This window comes from Bufo gargarizans, chromosome 4 (assembly GCF_014858855.1).
Source record: "Bufo gargarizans isolate SCDJY-AF-19 chromosome 4, ASM1485885v1, whole genome shotgun sequence".
Classification (NCBI taxonomy): Eukaryota; Metazoa; Chordata; class Amphibia; order Anura; family Bufonidae; genus Bufo; species Bufo gargarizans.
The window spans coordinates 524,159,180-524,181,519 of record NC_058083.1 but is presented as its reverse complement, the minus strand read 5'-3'; the positions used below and the strand labels follow the sequence as shown (position 1 = coordinate 524,181,519).

The following is a 22,340-nucleotide window of genomic DNA, read 5'->3' as shown; positions in this document are numbered from 1 at the left end:
CCCAGATGGCTTTCCACTTTCTTATTATAAAACATTTCAGGAACTCCTCCTCCCTTACCTCTTGAAGGTCTGTAACCAGTCCCTGATGGGTTGCCCGCTCTCCAGGGATATGACTATAGCGCACATTTCTCTAATACCTAAAGAGGGGAAAGATCATAAACAATGTTCCAACTATAGACCCATATCCCTCCTAAACATAGACCTCAAACTCCTGGCAAAGATGTTGGCCAACAGACTGGCCATTCTTCTGCCCCTTCTCATACATGGTGATCAGGTTGGCTTCGTCCGAGCCAGGGAAGGCAAGGATAACACTACTAGAGTGATCAATGTCCTGTGCCATTCCAAAAAGCTTTCTTCCCCTCTGCTTCTCCTTAGTACCGACGCGGAGAAAGCTTTTGATAGGGTGGACTGGCGCTACCTAGAGCAGACTATGCTGAAGTTCGGCCTCCCTGATCCCTTTGTGAGGGCGACATTCTCCATGTATGAGCAGGCGTCAGCTAGGGTACAGGTTAATGGTAGTCTGTCTGCCCCCTTCTTGATAAGTAACGGGACGAGACAGGGATGCCCCTTATCGCCTCTCCTGTTTATTTTAGCACTAGAACCCCTTCTGGCAACTATAAGGTGCGATGGGGAGATTTCAGGTCTATGCTTGGGAGGCAGGGAACAAAAAGTGGCAGCTTTCGCGGACGATGTCCTTGTAATGACAGTTAACCCCCGAACCTCCTTACCGCGTATCCAAACTCACCTAAACAGTTACAGCCTAGCTTCAAATTTTAAAATTAACGCAGGTAAATCCCTGGTCCTTTGCAGGGGAATACCCCAATCTACAAAGAATCAATTGATGGTGGACTCACCTTTTAACTGGTCTACGCCTACCCCCACGTACTTAGGGGTCAAGCTTAGTCCCAACATACAAGATCTCTTTGCTCTAAACTATATCCCCCTTAAGGAATCCATTTTTGAGGCCATTGACAAGCTAGCGCACTCTAACCCAACCCTCTCTTGGTTCGGCCGTAAGAATCTTCTTACATCGCTAATCCTCCCACGACTTACCTATTTACAACAGGTATTACCTATACCGGTTCCCAAGCAATACTACGAGCAAATTTCCCAAAAATTTAGATCGTTTATCTGGTGTAATAAAAAGGCAAGACTGTCTTTCTCTCTGTTAACGAGACCTAGGCAGGCGGGTGGAATTGGACTGCCAAACCCTGAAATCTATGGTAGGGCTATCCTCCTTACCCGGGCGGTTGCCTGGCTACGTTCCTCCCCGAAATCACCCATAGTGGATATTGAAGCGGACATCCTTAAGACATCCCCCAGGGCTTTACTGCTAGGCTCTCAACTGGTTTTTCTGGGTCAATTCTCAAATTATCCAATAATAAAAGCCACTCTGGAAGCCTGGAAATGGCTTTCGTCTTCGCACTGCTCTATCCCTTTTCCCTCACCCCTCTTGACAGTTGCAGATGTTATTGATACGGCCCCTCTTCCTATAAGATCCGCGACCTCGCCAGGGCTTAGGTCCTCAGTACTACCCATCAACGCTTTGGCACCCTCCTCGGGGGGATGGATGGATTACCAAGCGACAAACACTCTCCTAAACCCTCACCCTTGCGACATCTTCACTATTATATATCTTAGAGCATATTTGAAACAGCACATAAATATAGGGGACCTGTGCCGTCCCTTGGTTTGGTTCGAGTCGATTTTCTCTACCCATCCTACCCCTAGGAAACTTATTTCACTAATTTATAGCAAACTACGCTCACCCCCCATGTTGGCTAAGCCATCGTTTGTGAGGTGTTGGGAAGGGGATCTTAATATAGTAATCCCGTTTGATTGTCTACCTAGCCTCCTTGGTTCTCCCCATGGGGCCTCCCGCTGTGTACGAATTCAGGAAAATAATTATAAGATCCTTACCAGATGGTACAACACACCTGATAAGACATCTCTTTACTCTGAATCAGCGTCAGACGCTTGCTGGAGGTGCCATGGGGAGAGGGGCACCTTTTTCCACATATGGTGGTCCTGCCCCCCCATTTACAAATGGTGGAAAGAAATTTTTTCTTATGCTAATAAGATCTGTGGGACCTACTTCCCAATCTCTCCACAATTGGCTCTCCTGTCCCTCCCCTCGCCAGATCATACTGCTAAACCTCCATATGTGTTTATCCAAATGCTACTAGCTGCGCGCCTCTTGCTTCCCAGACATTGGTTACACTCCCATATACCATCCTCAGATGAATGGATCCAAAAAATGGATCAATTGCACAGGTTCGAAGAACTTTCCTCATGGGAAATGCGATCCCATACCACTTTTCTCAAGAAGTGGCTTCCCTGGTCAATATTCAGAAACCCCCAAAAGTAAACCAAGCACCTTGCCAATGCTACTCTGCCTCGGGTTTTGGGGGAAAACCCTTACTTTAACAGCCCATTCTTTAGATAGCCTTCCACCCTAGTGGCGTTTGGAGTTGGGACCTTGTCCTGAGAACCACCTGGCCCTCCATAAAGCTATGACTCTCCCCCCTTAGAAATGGTTATTGATCTAAGATTATGCCTTTCCTACCTTTAGGAAGTGTATTGCCCTCTTTACTAGGATAAGATATACTTTACGGCCTGTAGTGCTTGCCTGCTCATAAATCTTCTCTCCTACTGTCACATTCCATTGACTTTAAATAACTTTGCTATGCTCTTGGTTCATGATAAGATTGTGTGCAATGATTCTAGGTTGTGCCGCTAGATAAAACGCAATGTACTCACTATTGACTTGTACTAGGCCTGCGTGCCTTACCTTGGTACCCTGTTACCCCCTGTTATTGTTGGAAAAACCAATAAAATACAAATTTAAAAAAAAAAAAAAAAAAAAAATGGCAGACTTGACCTGTTAAAAGGAGGGTGATGCTTGAAATCCTTGTTCTTCTATTGTTAACCATGGTGACCTGCAAAGAAACGCGTGCAGCCATCATTGCGTTGCATAAAAATGGCTTCACAGGCAAGGATATTGTGGCTACTAAGATTGCACCTCAATCAACAATTTATAGGATCATCAAGAACTTCAAGGAAAGAGGTTCAATTCTTGTTAAGAAGGCTTCAGGGCGTCCAAGAAAGTCCAGCAAGCGCCAGGATCGTCTCCTAAAGAGGATTCAGCTGCGGGATCGGAGTGCCACTAGTGCAGATCTTGCTCAGGAATGGCAGCAGACAGGTGTGAGCGCATCTGCACGCACAGTGAGGCGAAGACTTTTGGAAGATGGCCTGGTGTCAAGAAGGGCAGCAAATAAGCCACTTCTCTCCAAAAAAAACATCAGGGACAGATTGATCTTCTGCAGAAAATATGGTGAATGGACTGCTGAGGACTGGGGCAAAGTCATATTCTCCGATGAAGCCTCTTTCCGATTGTTTGGGGCATCAGGAAAAAGGCTTGTCCGGAGAAGAATAGGTGAGCGCTACCATCAGTCCTGTGTCACGCCAACAGTAAAGCATCCTAAGACCATTCATGTGTGGGGTTGCTTCTCATCCAAGGGAGTGGGCTCACTCACAATTTTGCCCAAAAACACAGTCATGAATAAAGAATGGTACCAAAACACCCTCCAACAGCAACTTCTTCCAACAATCCAACAACAGTTTGGTGAAGAACAATGCATTTTCCAGCACGATGGAGCACCGTGCCATAAGTCAAAAGTGATAACTAAGTGGCTCGGGTACCAAAACGTTGACATTTTGGGTCCATGGCCTGGAAACTCCCCAGATCTTAATCCCTTTGAGAACTTGTGGTCAATCCTCAAGAGGCGGGTGGACAAACAAAAACCCACTAATTCTGACAAACTCCAAGAAGTGATTATGAAAGAATGGGTTGCTATCAGTCAGGAATTGGCCCAGAAGTTGATTGAGAGCATGCTCAGTCGAATTGCAGAGGTCCTGAAAAAGAAGGGCCAACACTGCAAATACTGACTTTTTGCATAAATGTCATGTAATTGTCGATAAAAGCCTTTGAAACGTATAAAGTGCGTGTAATTATATCTCACTAAATCACAGAAACAACTGAAACAAAGATCTAAAAGCAGTTTAGCAGCAAACTTTGTGAAAACTAATATTTGTGTCATTCTCAAAACTTTTGGCCACGACTGTACTATAGCTTCACCACACTCAGATCTGCTCAGAAAGCTAATATACTGTACATATTACTGCTTTATTTATAAGGACAATATAGGATTGTAAGCACACCCCAGTAATGCGTGTTAGCTTATAAGCATAGAAAAAACACCCTTTTATACGTGGTAATGCTATAGCTTAGCGGTAAGTGTTTGGTTTTGCATATAGAGATCCCAGGTTTGACTTGACTTCCCTTGACTTCAATTTTTTTTTCATCAGGTATTTTTTTCTACCACATTTAAACCATACTCAATGTCTATCCTTATCATATTGAGAATAATGTTTTTAGGCTTAAAAAGCAAATAAATGGTGCTGGTTTCTTTATATCATAAATTGTGTCTGTGAATAAACTAGTAAAATGTTTTAAGTTTCTAAGCAAAAAAAAACACTATTCTCAATATAGTAAAGACTTTAATTGTTATCATATGATTATTTATATGTATTATAGTATAGCCTGTTATTATAGGTTACATGAGAGAGCACAACAAGTTTATGTAAGTCTTTCCCAGGATTCAAACCTGGGATCTCTACAAAATTATGCACTTATCACATGTAGATGTAGATTAGCTTTCTGAGCAGATCTTAGTGTGGTAAGGCTATAGTACATAGTGATATGATATTTACATGCTAGATACAGCTCTGCCCTCAGCATGTCTAGCCCTGTCAATCAAGTGGGGGGCGGAGTGTGCAGAGGTCCACCAGCAGAATAGTGAGTGCAGCTCTGCAGTATAATGCAGGATGTAACTCAGGATCAGTACAGGATAAGTAATGTAATGTATGTACACAGTGACTCCACCAGCAGAATAGTGAGTGCAGCTATGGAGTATAATACAGGATGTAACTCAGGATCAGTACAGGATAAGTAATGTAATGTATGTACACAGTGACTGCACCAGCAGAATAGTGAGTGCAGCTCTGGAGTATAATACAGGATGTAACTCAGGATCAGTACAGGATAAGTAATGTATGTACACAGTGACTGCACCAGCAGAATAGTGAGTGCAGCTCTGGAGTATAATGCAGGATGTAACTCAGGATCAGTACAGGATAAGTAATGTAATGTATGTACACAGTGACTCCACCAGCAGAATAGTGAGTGCAGCTATGGAGTATAATACAGGATGTAACTCAGGATCAGTACAGGATAAGTAATGTAATGTATGTACACAGTGACTGCACCAGCAGAATAGTGAGTGCAGCTCTGGAGTATAATACAGGATGTAACTCAGGATCAGTACAGGATAAGTAATGTATGTACACAGTGACTGCACCAGCAGAATAGTGAGTGCAGCTCTGGAGTATAATACAGGATGTAACTCCGGATCAGTACAGGATAAGTAATGTAATGTATGTACACAGTGACTCCACCAGCAGAATAGTGAGTGCAGCTCTGCAGTATAATGCAGGATGTAACTCAGGATCAGTACAGGATAAGTAATGTAATGTATGTACACAGTGACTCCACCAGCAGAATAGTGAGTGCAGCTCTGGAGTATAATACAGGATGTAACTCAGGATCAGTACAGGATAAGTAATGTAATGTATGTACACAGTGACTCCACCAGCAGAATAGTGAGTGCAGCTCTGGAGTATAATACAGGATGTAACTAACTGATTTTCCTAGTCTACGACGTAAAGTCATAGTTTTATTAAGACACGGAGGCGAATATTGCTTTCTCTTCCTTTACTGATCACCAATAGCAGCAAGGAGAAACAAAAACAAATGCAAATGGTCACCATAGTAACCCATACATCCCACCCCTACAGCCCCAATATAAGGCTGCGTCCAAGGTGGTACTTCCTCTTTCTCTGCGAACCAGTCCATAATAACCGATGAACGAACAACTCCGGACCACTCAAAGAATGACCTGCGCCAAAGAGACCCACAGAGTCCAAGCAGGAACTTTCCAGCGACAGGATCCACTTCAAGGGAAGGACTGGAAACCATCATCCAAGACTCTCAGCAAATCCAACGTGGCAGATGCAGGAGCTGGAGGAAAACATCGTCCAGAACAGGAACATTCCAGGGCTGGAAGACTCAACCTGAAAGAACAAGAGAAGCAAACTCCGATAAAGCAAGAGTATGGCCAAGCCAAACCCATATCCAGCGGACACCAGAGGTCCAGGCCGGCTTTAAGCATACAAACAAGTATGAGCACATAATGGCGAAAAAAAACTGAACACTATAAATATATAACAGTTCAAAATAGGCCTACCAAATAAAGTAGAGCTAACAGGCCAAATCCCCCCCCACACTACAAGAGCCCAGGGGAGGGAAGGGTGGGCAATATTCGCCTCCGTGTCTTAATAAAACTATGACTTTACGTCGTAGACTAGGAAAATCAGTTAGTTTTACATCAGACACGGAGGCTTCATATTGCTAGTTCAAAGCTGGTTAACCAAGGGATCAAACAAATGAGGAGGAGGACGGAAATAATACTCACGGAAGGTGGAGGCACTAGACCAGTCCGCCAATCGTAGGATGTCCTCCAGGCGAGCTCCCGAGACCGCCAACGAGGTAGACGCCGCACCGCGCGCCGAATGAGCTGTAAACACCGAAGTGTCCACACCGGCCAGAGCCATAACCCATTTCAACCAACGGGCCAACGTGGGGCTAGCCACAGGACCGAACGGGTGACGGATGGAGAGAAACAATTGCGGCACATCCGGAGATCTGTAAGAACGAGTCCTGGCCTCGTATTCTTTTAAACAGGCTACCGGGCACAAGGCCGGGGAAGCAGGAAAGCTGGGGTACGACACGACCCGGATGTTTGTCTTCGTGCGTCTCGAAATATTAAAAGACACGCCTTCCGGGGTAAAGGACCTGGCGTCGTGGTCCAGAGCCCGCACATCAGACACTCTCTTACAAGAAATTAAGCAAAAGAGAGTGACCAACTTTGCGGAAAGCTGACGTAAGGAAAGGTCAGTATTGGTAGGCCAAGAGGACAAAAAGGTAAGCACCAGGGAAACATCCCAAGTGGAAGAAAATCTCGGCCGGGGAGGCCGAGACAGCCGCGTGCCTCGGAGGAGGCGCGAAACGGAAGGATGCTGTCCTGCCGGAACGCCGTCAAATCCTTGATGTGACGAAGAAATCGCCGAACGAAAAAGATTGATCGTTCTGTAAGCCTTTCCCTCTTCAAAGAGGGAGGTGAGGAACTGAAGCAACTGAGCTACAGGAGCTGAAACGGGATCCAGGTCCCGTTCCAGGCACCAGCCAGCCCAAGTTCGCCAGGCCGCCCGATAAGATTTTCGGGTGCCGGGAGCCCAAGCGTCGTCCAGGAGGCGCCTAGTTGCCTCCGAAACTCCGTCGACCGCTCCTGGAGTCCTGAGAGCCGGCAGGCCATCAAACGCAGGGATCCGTCCAGGAGCAGAGGGTGGGGCGTCCCCTGAGGGCAGCGCAGGAGAGAGGTCGGGTTCGGTAGAAGGACGGGAATGTCCACCAGAAGCTCCAGGAGAGACGGGAACCACACCTGGGAGTCCCAGAACGGGACTATCGCCACCAACTCCGCCAGATGGCGACGTACTTGGAGAAGCATCCGCGGAATCATCATGAATGGGGGAAAGGCATAGAGAAGGCCGGAGGACCAATCCTGCAGAAACGCGTCCGCCGCCAACGCCTCCGGATCCGGGCGCCAACTGTAGAACCGAGGGAGGTGAGCGTTGAGCCGGGAGGCGAACAAGTCCACGGAAAAGGGTCCCCATCTGGATGACACCTCCGAGAAAATCGACGGGTCCAACTGCCAGTCGCTGCCGTCCGTAAGATGGCGGGAACTCCAATCCGCCCGCACGTTGTGAAGTCCCGGTAGGTATTCGGCCTGCACCATGATGTCCCTGGAGAGACAGTACGCCCAAAAGTCCTTCGCCAATCCCGCCAGAGTAGCAGACTGGGTTCCGCCCAAACGGTTGATATAGCGAACCGCTGAAATATTGTCCATCCGGAGACGGATACATGCGTTGGCCATACCGTTGGTAAAACTCTTGACGGCCAAGGAGCCGGCCAGCAATTCCAGGGCATTGATGTGCAAGTGTGTCTCGACATGCGACCAAGGTCCTCCGGTGGAGACCCCGTTGCAGTGCGCTCCCCAGCCCTGAAGGCTCGCATCCGATTCGATGGTGAATTCCGGCTGGAAACCAAAGATCGCCCTGCCGTTCCAAGCCTCCAGATTGGCGATCCACCAACGAATCTCTTCTCTGGCCTCCGAATCCAATTCCACCATGTCTGCAAAGGAGGCCCCCGAGCGGAGGTGCGCAATCTTCAAGCGCTGTAGGGCCCGGTAATGCAACGGTGCCGGGAAGACAGCCTGTATGGAGGATGCCAGCAGGCCGATGATGCGGGCTAGGTGACGCAGGGACAGGTGGGCACTGGTCAACGCCCGTCGCAGTTCCTTGCGAATGGAACGTAACTTGTCCCCTGGAAGGCTGAGGGATTCCGAGATCGAGTCCACTGTGAAGCCTAGGAAGTCCAACCTCTGGGAGGGAGTGAGCCAGGACTTCTCCAAGTTGAGTAGGAAGCCGAGCGACTCTAGGAGATCCGCCGTCCATCGGAGGTGCTGCAGCAGTGTCGACCTGGATTGATGCATCAGGAGGATGTCGTCCAGGTATATTATGAGGCGTACTCCGCGACTCCTCAACCAGGCCATGACCGGACGCAGGAGTTTGGTGAAACACCCAGGAGCCGATGACAAGCCGAATGGAAGGCATGTGAATCTCCAGACCTCGTCTTTCCAGAGGAAGCGAAGGAGATCCCTGGAGTGGGGGGCCACCGAGACCGTAAGGTACGCGTCCTTCAGATCCAGCTTCACGAGCCAATCCCTGGGGGAGAGAAGGTCCCGGAGTAGATGGATTCCCTCCATCTTGAAGTGACGGTACCGTACGATGCTGTTTAGGGCCCGGAGATTGATGACGGGACGCATCTGACCCCCTTTTTTCTGGACCAAGAAAATGTTGCTTATTACTCCCCCTGAGTGGCCGTGAGCTCTCTCAATGGCCCTCTTGAGGAAGAGGGAAGAGAGCTCCTCGTCCACCCGGGCGGAGTCCGATCCCCTCCGAAGAGAGGACGGTGGGTGCTGCACTGAGCAAGGGGTGTCTGTGAGTTCTATGGAGAAGCCCCTGACCGTCGCCAGAACCCATGGGTCTGATGTAATTAGTTCCCAAGCGTGTAAAAAATGCCGAAGCCTGCCCCCTACACAAAGGACCGAAGAATCCCCGATCGGGGTCTGACTTACCGGAGGACTTGCGGGGAGCCGTGTTTCCTCGGAAGGAACGAGAGCGCCATTGTCCCCCTCTGGATGAGAAGAACGTTGGGGGAGCCCGCTGGTCTTGAAATGCGGCTCGCTGGGAGAAGGAGCCTCTGGATACACCCCTGCCTCGGGTGCTGGAGCGGCCGGACAGACGGCCCCTGTTGCTGCCGGCCCTGTGAGAGACCCGGCCCTGGAAGACTTTGCGCATAGTTGCCTGCGCCTTGTCCAGAGCGGAAAATGTGCCGACGAAGCGGCTGAGATCCTTTATAAATGAATCCCCAAAAAGCAGGCCTTCCGCCTCTTTGCCCGTCTCCGTCTGGGCGAGATTTATAAGCTTGGGGTCTATCCTAAGAAGGATGGCTTTGCGCCTTTCCACTGACAGGGATGCATTGGTTCCCCCGGCGATGCAAATCGCCCGCTGGGCCCAGCCCGTGAGTTCCTCAGGGTCAATGTGGGAACCCTCTTGTCTGGCGGACTCCGCCAATTCCATTATCTTTGCCAGTGGACCAAAAATGTCCAGGAGCTTGTCCTGGCATCCTCTAAGGGCTGAGTCTAAACCCCTCTTGGCATTCCACCCAGACCTGGATAAAAATTGGGTCATTTTCGGGTCCACGACGGGCGTGTCGCAGACCTTATGGGGTATAATAGGCCTTGGGCACTCGGCCCGCAGCTTACTGCGCGCCTCCTTGGACAGAGGACGGCGGACCCAATGCTCCAGGTAATTACTAATTTGTGTGTCGGGGAGCCACTCCGCCGATCTAGGGTGGTGGAGGGCCTCAGGATCAAACATGGGTGCCCCGGCGGAATCCAAAGGGAAATTGTCAGCAGAGGCCGAGGAGGAATCCTTAGTTAAAGGAACAGCAGGGGGAGTGGCAATAGGGTCGGACCCCCGAGGGGCGTCATCCTCCTCTGAAAAATCACTAGCCTCTGCCGGGTCCTCTGGGCCCGAAACCAGATCCGAGTCAGAGTCGGAATCGGCTTGCGCTCTAGCGCATTTCCACACCCGCGATTTATCAGCCTGGCGGGGACAAGCTCTTTTACGCGACCTCAGCGCGTCGTCTGGGGTGGTCATCAACACACCGGTCATTGTCTCCTGTCCAACAGGAGGTTCAGCAGCATAAGAATGCTGAGCAATCTCAGAGGGAGCAAGTCTGGCCCCAGCTAGGGGGTGTGCAGACAGGGCCTGGGAGATGTAGGTAAGATAAATGTGTTCATGCTTGACAAAGGCTATGCTTAGCCGAAACGTTGCTGCAAACTGCTCTGTATGACCTGTTATGAGTAGAGTTGAGCGAACACCTGGATGTTCGGGTTCGAGAAGTTCGGCCGAACATCCCGGAAATGTTCGGGTTCGGGATCCGAACCCGATCCGAACTTCGTCCCGAACCCGAACCCCATTGAAGTCAATGGGGACCCGAACTTTTCGGCACTAAAACGGCTGTAAAACAGCCCAGGAAAGGGCTAGAGGGCTGCAAAAGGCAGCAACATGTAGGTAAATCCCCTGCAAACAAATGTGGATAGGGAAATTAATTAAAATAAAAATTAAATAAATAAAAATTAACCAAAATCAATTGGAGAGAGGTTCCATAGCAGAGAATCTGGCTTCCCGTCACCCACCACTGGAACAGTCCATTCTCAGATATTTAGGCCCCGGCACCCAGGCAGAGGAGAGAGGTCCCGTAACAGACAATCTGGCTTCATGTCAGCAGAGAATCAGTCTTCATGTCATAGCAGAGAATCAGGCTTCACGTCAGCCACCACTGCAACAGTCCATTGTCATAAATTCAGGCCCAGCACCCAGGCAGAGGAGAGAGGTCCCGTAACAGACAATCTGGCTTCATGTCAGCAGAGAATCAGTCTGCATGTCATAGCAGAGAATGAGGCTTCACGTCACCCACCACTGCAACAGTCCATTTTCATAAATTTAGGCCCAGCACCCAGGCAGAGGAGAGAGGTCCCGTAACAGAGGATCTGGCTTCATGTCACCAGAGAATCAGTCTGCATGTCATAGCAGAGAATCAGGCTTCACGTCACCCACCACTGCAACAGTCCATTTTCATAAATTTAGGCCCAGCACCCAGGCAGAGGAGAGAGGTCCCGTAACAGAGGATCTGGCTTCATGTCACCAGAGAATCAGTCTGCATGTCATAGCAGAGAATCAGGCTTCACGTCAGCCACCACTGCAACAATCCATTGGCATATATTTAGGCCTAGCACACAGGCAGAGGAGAGAGGTCCCGTAACAGACAATCTGGCTTCATGTCAGCAGAGAATCAGTCTGCATGTCATAGCAGAGAATGAGGCTTCACGTCACCCACCACTGCAACAGTCCATTTTCATAAATTTAGGCCCAGCACCCAGGCAGAGGAGAGAGGTCCCGTAACAGAGGATCTGGCTTCATGTCACCAGAGAATCAGTCTGCATGTCATAGCAGAGAATCAGGCTTCACGTCACCCACCACTGCAACAGTCCATTTTCATAAATTTAGGCCCAGCACCCAGGCAGAGGAGAGAGGTCCCGTAACAGAGGATCTGGCTTCATGTCACCAGAGAATCAGTCTGCATGTCATAGCAGAGAATCAGGCTTCACGTCAGCCACCACTGCAACAATCCATTGGCATATATTTAGGCCTAGCACACAGGCAGAGGAGAGAGGTCCCGTAACAGACAATCTGGCTTCATGTCAGCAGAGAATCAGTCTGCATGTCATAGCAGAGAATGAGGCTTCACGTCACCCACCACTGCAACAGTCCATTTTCATAAATTTAGGCCCAGCACCCAGGCAGAGGAGAGAGGTCCCGTAACAGAGGATCTGGCTTCATGTCACCAGAGAATCAGTCTGCATGTCATAGCAGAGAATCAGGCTTCACGTCACCCACCACTGCAACAGTCCATTTTCATAAATTTAGGCCCAGCACCCAGGCAGAGGAGAGAGGTCCCGTAACAGAGGATCTGGCTTCATGTCACCAGAGAATCAGTCTGCATGTCATAGCAGAGAATCAGGCTTCACGTCAGCCACCACTGCAACAATCCATTGGCATATATTTAGGCCTAGCACACAGGCAGAGGAGAGAGGTCCCGTAACAGACAATCTGGCTTCATGTCAGCAGAGAATCAGTCTTCATATCATAGCAGAGAATCAGGCTTCACGTCAGCCACCAATGCAACAGTCCATTGTCAGATATTTAGGCCCAGCACCCAGGCAGAGGAGAGAGGTCCCGTAACAGAGGATCTGGCTTCATGTCAGCAGAGAATCAGTCTTCATGTCATAGCAGAGAATCAGGCTTCACGTCACCCACCACTGTAAGAGTCCATTTTCATAAATTTAGGCCCAGCACCCAGGCAGAGGAGAGAGGTCCCGTAACAGACGATCTGGCTTCATGTCAGCAGAGAATCAGTCTGCATGTCATAGCAGAGAATGAGGCTTCACGTCACCCACCACTGCAACAGTCCATTTTCATAAATTTAGGCCCAGCACCCAGGCAGAGGAGAGAGGTCCCGTAACAGAGGATCTGGCTTCATGTCACCAGAGAATCAGTCTGCATGTCATAGCAGAGAATCAGGCTTCACGTCACCCACCACTGCAACAATCCATTGGCATATATTTAGGCCTAGCACACAGGCAGAGGAGAGAGGTCCCGTAACAGACAATCTGGCTTCATGTCAGCAGAGAATCAGTCTGCATGTCATAGCAGAGAATGAGGCTTCACGTCAGCCACCACTGCAACAATCCATTGGCATATATTTAGGCCTAGCACACAGGCAGAGGAGAGGTTCATTCAACTTTGGGTAGCCTTGCAATATAATGGTAAAATGAAAATAAAAATAGGATTGAATGAGGAAGTGCCCTGGAGTCCAATAATATATGGTTATGGGGAGGTAGTTAATGTCTAATCTGGACAAGGGACGGACAGGTCCTGTGGGATCCATGCCTGGTTCATTTTTATGAACGTCAGCTTGTCCACATTGGCTGTAGACAGGCGGCTGCGTTTGTCTGTAATGACGCCCCCTGCCGTGCTGAATACACGTTCAGACAAAACGCTGGCTGCCGGGCAGGCCAGCACCTCCAAGGCATAAAAGGCTAGCTCTGGCCACGTGGACAATTTAGAGACCCAGAAGTTGAATGGGGCCGAACCATCAGTCAGTACGTGGAGGGGTGTGCACACGTACTGTTCCACCATGTTAGTGAAATGTTGCCTCCTGCTAACACGTTGCGTATCAGGTGGTGGTGCAGTTAGCTGTGGCGTGTTGACAAAAGTTTTCCACATCTCTGCCATGCTAACCCTGCCCTCAGAGGAGCTGGCCGTGACACAGCTGCCTTGGCGACCTCTTGCTCCTCCTCTGCCTTGGCCTTGGGCTTCCACTTGTTCCCCTGTGACATTTGGGAATGCTCTCAGTAGCGCGTCTACCAACGTGCGCTTGTACTCGCGCATCTTCCTATCACGCTCCAGTGCAGGAAGTAAGGTGGGCACATTGTCTTTGTAGCGTGGATCCAGCAGGGTGGCAACCCAGTAGTCCGCACAGGTTAAAATGTGGGCAACTCTGCTGTCGTTGCGCAGGCACTGCAGCATGTAGTCGCTCATGTGTGCCAGGCTGCCCAGGGATAAGGACAAGCTGTCCTCTGTGGGAGGCGTATCGTCATCGTCCTGCCTTTCCCCCCAGCCACGCACCAGTGATGGACCCGAGCTGCGTTGGGTGCCACCCCGCTGTGACCATGCTTCATCCTCATCCTCCTCCACCTCCTCCTCATCCTCGTCCTCCTCGTCCTCCAGTAGTGGGCCCTGGCTGGCCACATTTGTACCTGGCCTCTGCTGTTGCCAAAAACCTCCCTCTGAGTCACTTCGAAGAGACTGGCCTGAAAGTGCTAAAAATGACCCCTCTTCCTCCTCCTCCTCCTCCTCCTGGGCCACCTCCTCTTCCATCATCGCCCTAAGTGTTTTCTCAAGGAGACATAGAAGTGGTATTGTAACGCTGATAACGGTGTCATCGCCACTGGCCATGTTGGTGGAGTACTCGAAACAGCGCAACAGGGCACACAGGTCTCGCATGGAGGCCCAGTCATTGGTGGTGAAGTGGTGCTGTTCTGTAGTGCGACTGACCCGTGCGTGCTGCAGCTGAAACTCCACTATGGCCTGCTGCTGCTCGCACAGTCTGTCCAGCATGTGCAAGGTGGAGTTCCACCTGGTGGGCACGTCGCATATGAGGCGGTGAGCGGGAAGGCCGAAGTTACGCTGTAGCGCAGACAGGCGAGCAGCAGCAGGATGTGAACGCCGGAAGCGCGAACAGACGGCCCGCACTTTATGCAGCAGCTCTGACATGTCGGGGTAGTTGTGAATGAACTTCTGCACCACCAAATTCAGCACATGCGCCAAGCAAGGGATGTGCGTCAAATTGGCTAGTCCCAGAGCTGCAACGAGATTTCGCCCATTATCACACACCACCAGGCCGGGCTTGAGGCTCACCGGCAGCAACCACTCGTCGGTCTGTTGTTCTATACCCCGCCACAACTCCTGTGCGGTGTGGGGCCTGTCCCCCAAACATATGAGTTTCAGAATGGCCTGCTGACGTTTACCCCGGGCTGTGCTGAAGTTGGTGGTGAAGGTGTGTGGCTGACTGGATGAGCAGGTGGAAGAAGAGGAGGAGGAAGCCGAGAAGGAGGAGGTGGCAACAGGAGGCAAAGAATGTTGCCCTGCGATCCTTGGCGGCGGAAGGACGTGCGCCAAACAGCTCTCCGCCTGGGGCCCAGCTGCCACTACATTTACCCAGTGTGCAGTTAGGGAGATATAGCGTCCCTGGCCGTGCTTACTGGTCCACGTATCTGTGGTTAGGTGGACCTTGCCACAGATGGCGTTGCGCAGTGCACACTTGATTTTATCGGATACTTGGTTGTGCAGGGAAGGCACGGCTCTCTTGGAGAAGTAGTGCCGGCTGGGAACAACATACTGTGGGACAGCAAGCGACATGAGCTGTTTGAAGCTGTCTGTGTCCACCAGCCTAAATGACAGCATTTCATAGGCCAGTAGTTTAGAAATGCTGGCATTCAGGGCCAGGGATCGAGGGTGGCTAGGTGGGAATTTACGCTTTCTATCAAATGTTTGTGAGATGGAGAGCTGAACGCTGGCGTGTGACATGGTTGAGACGCTTGGTGACGGAGGTGGTGGTGGTGGTGTTGGTGGTACATCCCCTGTTTGCTGGGCGGCAGGTGCCAACGTTCCTCCAGAGGCGGAGGAAGAGGCCGAGGCGGCAGCAGCAGAATAGGCCGAGGCGGCAGCAGCAGAAGAGGTAGCAGGGGGAGCCTGAGTGACTTCCTTGGTTTTAAGGTGTTTACTCCACTGCAGTTCATGCTTTGCATGCAGGTGCCTGGTCATGCAGGTTGTGCTCAGGTTCAGAACGTTAATGCCTCGCTTCAGGCTCTGATGGCACAGCGTGCAAACCACTCGGGTCTTGTCGTCAGCACATTGTTTGAAGAAGTGCCATGCCAGGGAACTCCTTGAAGCTGCCTTTGGGGTGCTCGGTCCCAGATGGCGGCGGTCAGTAGCAGGCGGAGTCTCTTGGCGGCGGGTGTTCTGCTTTTGCCCACTGCTCCCTCTTTTGCTACGCTGTTGGCTCGGTCTCACCACTGCCTCTTCCTCCGAACTGTGAAAGTCAGTGGCACGACCTTCATTCCATGTGGGGTCTAGGACCTCATCGTCCCCTGCATCGTCTTCCACCCAGTCTTGATCCCTGACCTCCTGTTCAGTCTGCACACTGCAGAAAGACGCAGCAGTTGGCACCTGTGTTTCGTCATCATCAGAGACATGCTGAGGTGGTATTCCCATGTCCTCATCATCAGGAAACATAAGTGGTTGTGCGTCAGTGCATTCTATGTCTTTCACCGCTGGGGAAGGGCTAGGTGGATGCCCTTGGGAAACCCTGCCAGCGGAGTCTTCAAACAGCATAAGAGACTGCTGCATAACTTGAGGCTGAGACAGTTTCCCTGGTATGCATGGGGGTGATGTGACAGACTGATGGGGTTGGTTTTCAGGCGCCATCTGTGCGCTTTCTGCAGAAGACTGGGTGGGAGATAATGTGAACGTGCTGGATCCACTGTCGGCCACCCAATTGACTAATGCCTGTACCTGCTCAGGCCTTACCATCCTTAGAACGGCATTGGGCCCCACCATATATCGCTGTAAATTCTGGCGGCTACTGGGACCTGAGGTAGTTGGTACACTAGGACGTGTGGATGTGGCAGAACGGCCACGTCCTCTCCCAGCACCAGAGGGTCCACTAACACCACCACGACCATGTCCACGTCCGCGTCCCTTACTAGATGTTTTTCTCATTGTTATGGTTCACCACAACAACAAATATATTATTTGGCCCAATGTATTGTATTCAAATTCAGCGGGATATAAATTTGAGGCCTAGTATTTAGGCGCTGGGTGACCGGTATGGATTTAGTGACAGAATTAGACTTGGAAATGCACAGAAGCGTGTGTGTGAAGTTATTCTGAATGACCCTATGTGCACCTTCAATATGATCTACCCTTTTAGGGATAGATTTCAAATAGCTCTGATATAGCAGAAACGACTAAATTATGAAATTGCTAAATTGGGAATTGTATTTCAACCCAGAACAAAAAATGTGCTTTGACGGACACTAAATAACTTTCCCAGCCACAACAGGACAGCGGTAACGAGAGATTTAGCGGGATATAAATTTGAGGCCTAGTATTTAGGCGCTGGGTGACAGGTATGGGTTTAGTGACAGAATTAGATTTGGAAATGCACAGTAGCGGGTGTGTGAAGTTATTCTGAATGACCCTATGTGCACCTTGAATATTATATACCCTTTTAGGGATAGATTTCAAATAGCTCTGATATAGCAGAAACCACTAAATTATGAAATTGCTAAATTGGGAATTGTATTTCAACCCAGAACAAGAAATGTGCTTGAACGGACACTAAATAACTCGCCCAGCTACAGCACTAGGGACAGATTTAGCTGGATATAAATTTGAGGCCTAGTATTTAGGCGCTGGGTGACCGGTATGGATTTAGTGACAGAATTAGACTTGGAAATGCACAGAAGCGTGTGTGTGAAGTTATTCTGAATGACCCTATGTGCACCTTGAATATTATATACCCTTTTAGGGATAGATTTCAAATAGCTCTGATATAGCAGAAACCACTAAATTATGAAATTGCTAAATTGGGAATTGTATTTCAACCCAGAACAAGAAATGTGCTTGAACGGACACTAAATAACTCGCCCAGCTACAGCACTAAGGACAGATTTAGCGGGATATAAATTTGAGGCCTAGTATTTAGGCGCTGGGTGACAGGTATGGGTTTAGTGCCAGAATTAGACTTGGAAATACACAGTAGCGGGTGTGTGTGAAGTTATTCTGAATGACCCAATGTGCACCTTGAATATTATATACCCTTTTAGGGATAGATTTCAAATAGCTCTGATATAGCAGAAACCACTAAATTATGAAATTGCTAAATTGGGAATTGTATTTCAACCCAGAACAAAAAATGTGCTTTGACGGACACTAAATATCTTGCCCAGCAACAACAGTACAGCGGTAACGAGAGATTTAGCAGGATATAAATTTGAGGCCTAGTATTTAGGCGCTGGGTGACAGGTATGGGTTTAGTGACAGAATTAGACTTGAAAATACACAGTAGCGGGTGTGTGTGAAGTTATTCTGAATGACCCAATGTGCACCTTGAATATTATATACCCTTTTAGGGATAGATTTCAAATAGCTCTGATATAGCAGAAACCACTAAATTATGAAATTGCTAAATTGGGAATTGTACTTCAACCCAGAACAAAAAATGTGCTTTGACGGACACTAAATATCTTTCCAAGCAACAACAGTACAGCGGTAACGAGAGATTTAGCAGGATATAAATTTGAGGCCTAGTATTTAGGCGCTGGGTGACAGGTATGGGTTTAGTGACAGAATTAGACTTGGAAATACACAGTAGCGGGTGTGTGTGAAGTTATTCTGAATGACCCAATGTGCACCTTGAATATTATATACCCTTTTAGGGATAGATTTCAAATAGCTCTGATATAGCAGAAACCACTAAATTATGAAATTGCTAAATTGGGAATTGTATTTCAACCCAGAACAAAAAATGTGCTTTGACGGACACTAAATAACTTTCCCAGCTACAACAGGACAGCGGTAACGAGAGATTTAGCAGGATATAAATTTGAGGCCTAGTATTTAGGCGCTGGGTGACAGGTATGGGTTTAGTGACAGAATTAGACTTGGAAATACACAGTAGCGGGTGTGTGTGAAGTTATTCTGAATGACCCAATGTGCACCTTGAATATTATATACCCTTTTAGGGATAGATTTCAAATAGCTCTGATATAGCAGAAACCACTAAATTATGAAATTGCTAAATTGGGAATTGTACTTCAACCCAGAACAAAAAATGTGCTTTGACGGACACTAAATAACTTTCCCAGCTACAACAGGACAGCGGTAACGAGAGATTTAGCGGGATATAAATTTGAGGCCTAGGATTTAGGCGCTGGGTGACAGGTATGGGTTTAGTGACAGAATTAGACTTGGAAATACACAGTAGCGGGTGTGTGTGAAGTTATTCTGAATGACCCTATGTGCACCTTCAATATGATCTACCCTTTTAGGGATAGATTTCAAATAGCTCTGATATAGCAGAAACCACTAAATTATGAAATTGCTAAATTGGGAATTGTATTTCAACCCAGAACAAAAAATGTGCTTTGACGGACACTAAATAACTTTCCCAGCTACAACAGGACAGCGGTAACGAGAGATTTAGCAGGATATAAATTTGAGGCCTAGTATTTAGGCGCTGGGTGACAGGTATGGGTTTAGTGACAGAATTAGACTTGGAAATACACAGTAGCGGGTGTGTGTGAAGTTATTCTGAATGACCCAATGTGCACCTTGAATATTATATACCCTTTTAGGGATAGATTTCAAATAGCTCTGATATAGCAGAAACCACTAAATTATGAAATTGCTAAATTGGGAATTGTACTTCAACCCAGAACAAAAAATGTGCTTTGACGGACACTAAATAACTTTCCCAGCTACAACAGGACAGCGGTAACGAGAGATTTAGCGGGATATAAATTTGAGGCCTAGTATTTAGGCGCTGGGTGACCGGTATGGATTTAGTGACAGAATTAGACTGGGATATGGCCAAAAAATAACCACACTATTGCTGGTTAAATGCACTTGGTGACGGGCGCAGCTTGCCCCTGATGTAGTATATGGCCAAAAAATGAACAGACTATTGCTGGTTAAATGCACTTGGTGTCACAGCTTGACCAACCACACTACTGAGGGTTAAATGCACTTGGTGACGGGCGCAGCTTGCCCCTGATGTAGTATATGGCCAAAAAATAAACAGACTATTGCTGGTTAAATGCACTTGGTGTGACAGCTTCACCCTGATGTAGGCTTTAGCCAGAAAACAACCACACCATTGAGGGTTAAATGCACTTGGTGACAGGCGCAGCTTGCCCCTGATTTTGTATATGGCCAAAAAATGAACAGACTATTGCTGGTTAAATGCACTTGGTGTGACAGCTTCACCCTGATGTAGGCTTTAGCCAAAAAACAACCACACCATTGAGGGTTAAATGCACTTGGTGACAGGCGCAGCTTGCCCCTGATTTTGTATATGGCCAAAAAATGAACAGACTATTGCTGGTTAAATGCACTTGGTGTGACAGCTTCACCCTGATGTAGGCTTTAGCCAAAAAACAACCACACCATTGAGGGTTAAATGCACTTGGTGACAGGCGCAGCTTGCCCCTGATTTTGTATATGGCCAAAAAATGAACAGACTATTGCTGGTTAAATGCACTTGGTGTGACAGCTTCACCCTGATGTAGGCTTTAGCCAAAAAACAACCACACCATTGAGGGTTAAATGCACTTGGTCGCAGCTTGTGCTGGCGCACCACAAGACACAAAATGGCCGCCGATCACCCCAGAAAAATGTGACTGACAAACGGTCTGGGCAGCCTAAAAACAGTGAGCAATTGAGGATCAGCAGCTCAATGATCCACAGCTGCAGATCGATCAGTTAATCAAGTCCTATGGAGGAGTTAATCTGCCTAATCTCGCCCTACTGTCGCAGCCGCAACCTCTCCCTACGCTAATCAGAGCAGAGTGACGGGCGGCGCTATGTGACTCCAGCTTAAATAGAGGCTGGGTCACATGGTGCTCTGGCCAATCACAGCCATGCCAATAGTAGGCATGGCTGTGATGGCCTCTTGGGGCAAGTAGTATGACGCTTGTTGATTGGCTGCTTTGCAGCCTTTCAAAAAGCGCCAAGAAAGCGTCACAAAAGCGCGAAGAAAGCGACGAACACCGAACCCGAACCCGGACTTTTACGAAAATGTCCGGGTTCGGGTCCGTGTCACGGACACCCCAAAATTCGGTACGAACCCGAACTATACAGTTCGAGTTCGCTCATCCCTAGTTATGAGGAGTGTTCCTAAATAAAGAAGCTTTTTGGTGAGACGCTGCTGTGGCCTTCCATTTCTACTACAGGGCCTGGGAGATGGTCTGTGATAAGACTGTGGACATGGAACCCATAGCCTGCAAAATAGCATTAGACACAGAGCGCTGGATGAGCTGCGCCTGTGTGTCTGAGTCAGTGAGATTAGCATCCCCAGGGAGGGGGGAGGGGGCTGACTGGGCAGAGGGATCCATATTGGTCCAGCACAGGGAACAGGGTACCTGCAGTTTGGAAAAAACTGTGAGGGAGAAGAGCCTGAGGAACTAGGGGTTAATCACCCCAGGAGAGAGAGGAGCAGAGCAGCAGCACAGTCGACCGGCAGCAGGGCACGCAGGAGACCGGAGGAAGCGAGATCTCGCGGGAACGGGAACCAAGATGGCCGCCGGATCTCGCGAGATCTCGCTCCAGCCAGCCAAAAGCGCGCGAACAGCGGAGAAGAGCTGCCGATCCGGAGAAGAAGACGCGCGCTAAGAGGGGGGCGTGGCCCACCACCGGGAGGCAGAAAATGGCGGTAAGGCCAGCGGAGCACACAACCAAAGTGGGACCCCCAAGCAAAACTCCCCAGGGGAGAAGGGGGGAGAGGGAGAAAACACAAGGACCCCCAGAGGGAAGGTCCCAGGGGGAAAAAACGCAGAGCGCAAACTAGGAGAAAAAACAGGGAACACTGAAGTAGGAAATGCCTGCAATGACAGGGATAAGCACCTGGGAAAAAGAATGCAGGGTAAACAGCTATACCACTGCACAATCACTACACCACCTAAAAGGGAGGAAATAAACCCCAGGGGAGAAAAATAACAAGGGGAATATAATATATAGCGATATAAACCCCTAGGGAGAACAAAAGCAGCTAACAGATAAAATGAACATGTTACTTATCTGGTGAGCAGCAAGAAAGAGGAAGTACCACCTTGGACGCAGCCTTATATTGGGGCGGTAGGGGTGGGATGTATGGGTTACTATGGTGACCATTTGCATTTGTTTTTGTTTCTCCTTGCTGCTATTGGTGATCAGTAAAGGAAGAGAAAGCAATATGAAGCCTCCGTGTCTGATGTAAAACTCAGGATCAGTACAGGATAAGTAATGTATCTACACAATGACTGCACCAGCAGAACAGCCAACAAAAAGAAGGTTACGGCAGCATCTCCAGTTGTTCGTTTATTTCGTATTGCTACTAGTGTGTACACAAAAAGCCAAATAGCAACGTTTCGGCTACATGGTAGCCTTTATCAAGCATATAGACAAGTGATATTCTCAACAATAAATAGTGAAACCTAACTCCTCCCACCACAGAGTGGGACCAAACAAAGGTGTCACAACCCCCAATTGTATAATACACCAATGCAAGGTGAACCTCAATTAGGTGCTGCATTAATAACATATGTGCATGATTAAACCATCTGTGTTTACCTTATGCAAGACAGTAATGC

At 48.8% G+C, this 22,340-nt stretch overlaps 1 protein-coding gene across 1 annotated transcript; it reads right to left on the bottom strand.

The window, feature by feature from the left end:
- Positions 1-8,582: 8,582 nt before the first annotated feature.
- On the bottom strand, positions 8,583-21,769 carry LOC122934594. Its single transcript, XM_044290175.1, has 2 exons — positions 20,949-21,769; positions 8,583-10,572 (listed from the first exon to the last, which is right to left on the bottom strand). The coding sequence occupies exons 1-2, from the start codon at positions 21,105-21,107 to the stop codon at positions 9,130-9,132; spliced, it is 1,602 nt and encodes a 533-aa protein (XP_044146110.1). The 5' UTR covers positions 21,108-21,769; the 3' UTR covers positions 8,583-9,129.
- Between the last annotated feature and the right edge of the window lie 571 nt (positions 21,770-22,340).